We start from the raw sequence: 7,822 nt of genomic DNA on the forward strand, positions 1-7,822 counted from the left end.
GAAATTATATATATATATATATATATATATATTTTTTTTTTTTTTTTAAAGATTTATTTATTTTAGAGAGAGAGTGTGGGGAGAAGGGGCAGAGGGAGAGGGAGAGAGAGTCTCAAGCAGACTCTGCTCTGTGCGTGGAACCTGACACGGGGCTCAATCCCACAACCCTGAGAATATGACCTGAGCCGAAACCAAGAGTTGGAGGCCTACTTGACTTCGTCATCCAAGTGCCCCTGAGCTTGAAATGTTTTTTTAATCATAACTGCTAGCAAACTTACCAAAGACCAGTAGAATTGGGTCATAAGGTCTCAGGATCCAGCTTGAAGATGCTCTCACTGGACAAAGATGTGAAAACTTGAGAATCAATAAGAATAACTTAAGTGGAGTGATACATATCCATTATATTTAAATTCATGAATTTGAAAGACTGCTATAAAAAAGAAAAACTGCTCCTGGAGAATTCTAGGAGCCTAACTTATTTTGACAACAAATATGGTAAATAAAGGGAAGTAAACATTTTTTTTTGCACTTTTCTTATAAACTGTACTGTTATGTAACCAAATAAAAATGAGGTGACGTTGTCCTTTTTAGAAATATTCCAATTAGAGGTGCCTGGGTGGCTCAGTCAGTTAAGCCTCTGCCTTTGGCTGAGGTCATGATCCCAGGGTCCTGGGATCGAGCCCCGCATCAGGCTCTCTGCTCAGTGGGACTTGCTTCTCCCTCTCCCTCTGATGCTCCCCCTGCTTGTGGTCTCTCTCTCTCAAATAAATAAATAAAATCTTTTAAAAAATTCCAATTAATAAATGAAAAAGGAATGATAGAATAAAATATTACCATTTTGCAATCCCTGATAAACTGTTGGATCTGTCTAGGCATTGAGTATGAATGTCTGCTAACATCTAAAAAAGAAGACGACCCCAGAAGTTGAAAATAGAGCTACCGTATAACCCAGCACTTGCACTACTGGGTATTTATACCAAAGATACAAACGTAGTGATCTGAAGGGGCACCTGCACCCCAATGTTTATAGCAGCAATGTCCACAATAGCCAACTATGGAAAGAGCCCAGATGTCCACCGACAGACTAGTAGAAAAAGATGTGATATATATATATATATATATACACACACACACACATACACACACACACAATGTAATATTACTCAGCCATCAAAAAATGAAATCTTGCCATTTGCAACAATGTGGATGGAACTAGAGCGTATTATACTAAGTGAAATAAGTCAATCAGAGAAAGAATTATATGATCTCACTCATATGTGGAATTTAAGAAACAAAACAGAGGATCATAGGGGAAGAGAGGAAAAAATAAGACAAGAAGAAATAGGGAGACAAACCATAAGAGACTCTTAATCATAGGAAATAAACTGAGGACTGCTGGAGGGAAGGAGGTGGGGAGGGTGGGGTTAAAAAAATTAATTAAAAAAGTAAATTAAAAAATATATTAAAACAAAAGAGAAAAAATAAATAAAAAACAGACAACCAGACTTTATGTGCCTCCTGATGGAAGAATACAACGCTATGTATGAAATAGTCTTGCCTCTTCCATTTCCTTTAAAAACCAACCAACCAAAAAAAGAAAAAAACATAAAGCAAACAACAAAAATACCTGAATGTGATCAAAACTCTAATATCTAACTACCAATTTAAGGATATAAAGAATAGATGACCTTTCAAATGATACCCTGAGGTTATAATCAGCAAAATTCAACTATGCAAAGTTTTTTACAGCAAACTTTTCTGCTTGATTTCTTTAATAGGTAAGTTGCAAGGAATAAAAAAGAACCAAGTAGAACCTATAGATCAGTGTTTCTCAACCATGGCATTACTGACATTTTAGACTGGATAATGCTTTATTGTAGAGGGGCTTCCTGTGCATTGTGGGATGTTTAGTAGCATCCCTGACCTATGCCAACTAGATTCTAGTAGTACTCCTCTAGTTGTAAGAATCAGAAATGTTCCCAGACGTTGCCTCTTTGTCTCCTGAAATTGAGAAATTACCTTCAAATTGAGAACCACTGTAGACTGAGCAATTTAAGAGGATAAACAGACTCTTAAAAATACATTTAAGAGACAATTGGAAATTTTAATACTGACTGGGTATTTGATATTAAATATTTATTTATGTTTAGGTGTGATAAAACTGTTGTAGTCGTGTTTTTAAAAAGCACCTTGGGGGTGCCTGGCTGGTTCTATTGGTAGAGCATGTGACTCTTGATCTCAGGGTCGTGAGTTCAAGCCACATGCTGAGTATGGAGATTACTAAAAAAATAAATAAATAAAACTTTAAAAAATAAATAAAAATTTTAAAAACACCTTGATTTTTTAGTACACACTGAAATATTTACAGATGATTTATGATGCTGGGGTATTTATTGCAAAATAACATGGAATGGGGGAAGTAAAGAGATGGAACAGGGAAGGTTGTTGGTATTAGATATTCATAGGAGTTCATCATTCTATTTTTGTGTACTTAAAAAGCCTTCCTATTAAAATGTTTGCAGAAGTGGAAAGAGGTGTACTTAGCTAAATTGAATAAAGAAAAAAAAAACACTTAAAAATATATGCTTGACTCTCTGGGTAGTATGTTTGTTACCTTTTTGTCTTTTAAATTGAGGCAAAATTTCTTTAGATGTAATAAAAATTTTTTTTTATTAAATTATAAAGTACCTTTGGAACTTTTTGAAGAGCTTTTTTCCTATTTAGGGAGTTAGCATATTATAGTGGTTAAGAGCATGAATTCTGGATTCAAAGTGCCTGAGTTCAAATCTCATTTTTGCCATTTATATTGTGAACTTGGAAAATTACACCCCTCTGTTGTGTTGCCTCATTTTCTTCATTTGTATAAAGCTATTAAAATAGTACCTGTCTCATTGCTACTTACATACATTAAATGAATACAAATTAAGTGTTCAGAATAGTGGCTGGCAAGGAGTAAGTGCTATGTAAGTGCTAGCTGCTATTGTTTTCCTGGTATTTTAGGCTCATTTCACAAAGTGTTAAGAAAAAAAAAAGAGAAGGAGGTGGAAGAGGAGGAGGGATTCTCTGAGGCAATATATTTTTGATGGCTGAATCTCAAAATTTGAATCTGAATGTTTGAAGGCTTTATATTTTTTTAGTTACCCCAAAACCAGATCATTGCCAGGGTGTTACCTATGTATAAAATGTAAAATTTGCCATGAATATGAATATGGAAGCCTTTATGATTGAGAGTTAGATTTATCTTCTTTTACTTTCTTAATGTTGATGCTTGTTTAAATGTATCATTTATTTGTTTTGCTTTTTGTTCTTTCATCTGTCAGATTGAATTACCTGTCCCAACCATGTAACCTTTAAAGAGGTGTATATAAAACCTAGCTATTTTGTAGTATAGCTAAGTGATATTATTTACCGTGGTTCTGAATTTTCATAAGCTGGTAAATAATAAGAACAAAAGAAATTTCTTCCTGTATTAGTTTTCTATTGCTGTTTTAACAAATTACTATAAATTCATTGACTTAAAACAACACCCGTTTATTATCTCACAGTTATATTGATTAGAATCCTGGTGAGCTTGGCGTAGTATTCTGTTTAGAGTATCACAGGGCTGGAATCAAGATTTTGGGAGCTCTGTATCCCTCTCTGGAGACTCTTAGGATGCATCTGCTTTCAGGTTTATTCAGGTTGTTGGCAGAATTCAGTTCTATGTTGTTGTAGGACTGAGGCTCTCATTTCCTTGCTGGCTGTTGGCCAGAATTCAGTCTCAGCTTCTAGAAATAGCCTATATTTCTTGGCTCATGGCCCTCTTATCTTCAGTGCCAGCAACAGTCTATGTCCTTTTCATGCTTTGAATTTCTCTGGTTTTCCTCTGCTTCATCTTTCTTCTGCTTCTAGGAGAAATTCTCCACTTTTAAGGGTTTGTGTGATTAGAATAGGCCCAACTAGATAATCTAGACTTACCTATCTCCCAATCTCAAGGTCCTTTTTGCCATGTAACAAAACAAATTCTGGAGATTAGAGTGTGAACATCTTTGGAGGGTCATTATTCTGCTTACCACATTTCCTTTAAGTTTCTTTGTAGTGTGTTGTTGTGGTTGAATTTGAAATGAGATTTTAATTTTTAATTTTACAGGTTTTTTATGTTAACTTTGGTGACCTTTTATGTACCTTACATGAAACACCTTATATAATAACAACTGGGGATTCGTTCTATGTTCCTTCAGGTAAGAAAAATAAAGACATCTTCTTTCATATAGTTAAAATATTTATATAGTTGCTCATGAGTACCATGCAATGGAAGCCACAGTGGTCAAAATGAAATGTCATGTGACTCATGCCAATACATATTTTTATTTTATCATTAGGTAAGTATGTTAGTATTTGGGTACATGAAAATTGAACAAGAATTGCTTATTGCAAAATGTAAAAATATTTAGTTTTATCCACGGTAGGAGGAAAATTATTTCTGCTGTATTACCTATAAGACATTATGTAGTCAAGCAATTTTTAGTAGGTTATTTTAAACATACAGTATAGTATGTTTCATCAGCTATTAAAGAGCACAAGCCTCTGGAAAGAGGACTGTTAATTTGTTCATTTATTTATTCATCATTCAACAAAGGTGATTGAGAGTCTGTCAAGCACTGCTCTAAGAGTATAGGATACATAAGTGACCAAAACAGGGGAAAAAATCCCTGCCCTCATGGAGCTTACATTCTAATGAAAGGAGACAAAAATAATAGCAGTGTTTATATAGTCCTTAGTATGTACCAGCACTGTTGTGAACACATTATGATTATTATAACTCAGTTAATCTTAATATGTATCAATTTCTAATATATAGAAATTTTCTCTTTCTTCACCCTTGTCTAATTCACCTTAGCATTCATTATCAGAATGATGTGAGATTTTCATTTCTGTCAAACCTTATCTGGATCACAGGTGATGGTTAACTCTTGGATTTTTTAGTTCATGGAATTAAATAAGACTTACTTTAGGTTAGATGAATTGATTAAAAAAAATTGATACTATATACTGTAACTGTCTTAGTGATGGCTAAACATTCAACTAAAAGGAAATGATTCCTATGGAAATAATTTTTTTCTTACCACTTTACTTCTAGGTAATTATTACAACATCAAAAATCTCCTGAATGAGGAAAGTGTTCTTCTTTTTACTCAGATAAAAAGATGAAAGATGAAGCAAAGTTTAAATACGTATGTGTGTGTATATATATATAGACACACACACACATATATAAAAAACAGTTTGTGCAGTTGAGACATTTATCTTTATAATTATTTGTGATATTTTAAAATAAAAATTTTATTCAGTTTTGTGTGTTCTTTTATCTGATAAACATTTCAAACCCCCATGTGTCTTCTGATTTTTTTTATAAATGTACACATAGTCTGTAGTGATGCCCATATTCATAGTATTTTAATAACATGAAAAGAATGTCTTCTCTCATAGTGAAATATAGGACATTTCTTTTTTAGAAGAGATTTGATTAATATGTTCATTCATTTAGTAATCTTTTCCAAATGTTTTAAGTCACTAACAAAATAATCCAATAATAGAGAATTGTGATACATATAAATACATCTGTATTACTTTCTTAGGGCTTTGTAACAGAATATAGTACAAACTGGTGGCTTAAAAACAAAAATTTATTGTCTCACAGTTCTGAAATCAAAATGTCGGCAGGACTATGTTCTCTCTGAAACCCTTAGGTTTCACAATAATGCTTCTGCTTAGCACTCATCTTTCTATTAGAAGGAGAATCAGTGTGAAAGATCATTAAAAAATAACTCAGGCTTCTTAATGTTACCAGATGCACTAAAAATATGTAGATTTAGGAGAGAAAATGACTAAATGTCACAAATCGCTAACAGCTATTCCTGAAGTCATTTTAATAAGTATTTTCATATTAACCTGAAAATCTTAGTTTCATTTGTCATCATTGTAATTCAACAGTATGCGTTAACTGTTGCTTTTATTTAAAAAAATCAATGCAAATTTATTTTCTTGTGAAGCTTGCTAAGACATTGTCTATTAACTTCTCAGTGTCTCCATAAATTGCCGAATTTAGTATATGAATAAACTTTTTATCACTAGAGAAGCTGGTTATATTTGCTTTCCCAAGTCAAGAGTTATAGGACTAGATGTGTTTCCATCTTTACCTAGACTGGACAGATTTTTGTTCAGTCATCTGCAGTGGCTTGATTATTTTTTTAAGTGAAGCATTTATTTTATTGATGTAACTTACAAATAGTCAAATGCATAGATCTTACAGTTCAATGAGTTCTTGGCAAGTACATCTTATACATTAAGCCACAAAGCTTTTGCCACTTCAGGAAGTTTATTCTGTCTAATTCAATACCTGTCAACCTGACTTGGGCCCTTGGGCCACCATTCTTCTTTATAGTGGTAGGGAGGTTGTTCTAGAACTTTATATAAATGGACTCATAAAATATACTTTCATTCAACACATTGTCTTAAGTTTCATCCACTGTGGTATGTATATCAGTTGTTCATTCATGTTTTATTTCTGAGTAGTATTCCCTATGAACACTGTTCCTTCTTTTTGTAATCCTTGGAAGAGTTTATAAAAGATTGGTAACATTTCCTTCTTACATGTTAGAATTACCGGTAAAACCATCCACGTCTAGAGTTTTCTTTATGGAGAGATTTTTTAATTATGGCTTTGACTTCCTTAATAAGTACCAGAATATCCAGATTTCTTATATCTTTAGTTTTGGTAAGCTAATTTTTGAAGAATTTGCCTATTTCTAAATTTTCACCTTGGTTTGCTTGAAATTTATAGTATTTTCTCTTTCAAAGCTTTTTTGAGATTTGACATAAAATAATCTTAAAATACACATAAATTAATATAAAAATAGTACAGTATCTGAAGCACAAATTTTGCTGTATGTATAATTATTTCTTTTTTTGGTCATTTTTTGTTAGGCTTTTATCAGTTTTGTTCTTTCAGAATAATTAACTTTAGTTTCATTGATTTTTTTCTCTTTGTATTTCTATTCCATTCATTTTTTATCTCATCTTTATAATTTAGTGCATTCTGGGGCACCTGGGTGGTTTAATTGGTCCAGCGTTGGGAGTCTTGGTTTCAGCTCCGGTCATGATCTCAGGGTTGTAGATCGAGCTCCTCATTGGTCTGGGCTCTGTGCTCAGCAGAGTGTCTGCTTCTCTCCTCCCTCTCCATCTCCCTCTTTCCTCTCTCCCTCTCTCTCATAAATAAACAAATATATCTTTATAATTTAGTGTATTCTACTTTGGGGTTTGATTTGCCCTTTTTTTCTTAGCTTCTTAAGATGAATGTTTAGACTATTTTAGAATTTTCTTCCTTTCTAATTCAGCCACTTAAAGCTTCACTTTGATATGTCATTTAATTCAAGATATTTACAATTTTTTCTTGTCCTCATTAACCAGTGGGTTATTTGGAAGTGTTTCTTGTAAATTGTGAATATTTGGGGTTTTTCCAGATATTTTGTTTCTGAACTAATTTGGAGATTTGCTAAGTTTTTCTGCAGTTTTCACTTTTGCAGCCATATGGTTTACATTGCAACTACTCAGTTCTGCAGCTGAAACATGAAAGCATCAGTAGACAATAAGTAAATGAATAAATGTGGTTATGTTGCAATAAAACTTTATATACAAAATGCAGTGATCTATATTCAGCCTGTGAGTGTGATTTGTTAGCCTCTGATGTATACAGAAAATACACTTTGTACACTTTCAATCCTTTTAACATTTATTGATACTATTTTATGATCAACAATGTGGTCTTTTGAGCATGTTCCTT

The 7,822-nt window shown here is 32.9% G+C and overlaps 1 protein-coding gene across 3 annotated transcripts in view; it reads left to right on the forward strand.

The window, feature by feature from the left end:
• The window catches only part of CENPC (centromere protein C), a 77,280-nt gene extending 71,451 nt beyond the window's left edge, over positions 1-5,829 (forward strand). For all 3 annotated transcript variants that reach the window (XM_035004888.1, XM_035004887.1, XM_035004889.1), the window contains 2 exons: positions 4,130-4,220; positions 5,120-5,829. In XM_035004888.1, the coding sequence (XP_034860779.1) occupies positions 4,130-4,220; positions 5,120-5,190 (162 nt within the window). In that variant the 3' untranslated portion in view covers positions 5,191-5,829. The remainder of the gene's footprint in view (positions 1-4,129; positions 4,221-5,119) is intronic.
• The last annotated feature ends 1,993 nt before the right edge of the window (positions 5,830-7,822 follow it).

Source organism: Mirounga leonina, unplaced genomic scaffold, assembly GCF_011800145.1.
Source record: "Mirounga leonina isolate KUSES-001 unplaced genomic scaffold, KU_Mleo_1.0 Mir_129, whole genome shotgun sequence".
NCBI classification, from domain to species: Eukaryota; Metazoa; Chordata; class Mammalia; order Carnivora; family Phocidae; genus Mirounga; species Mirounga leonina.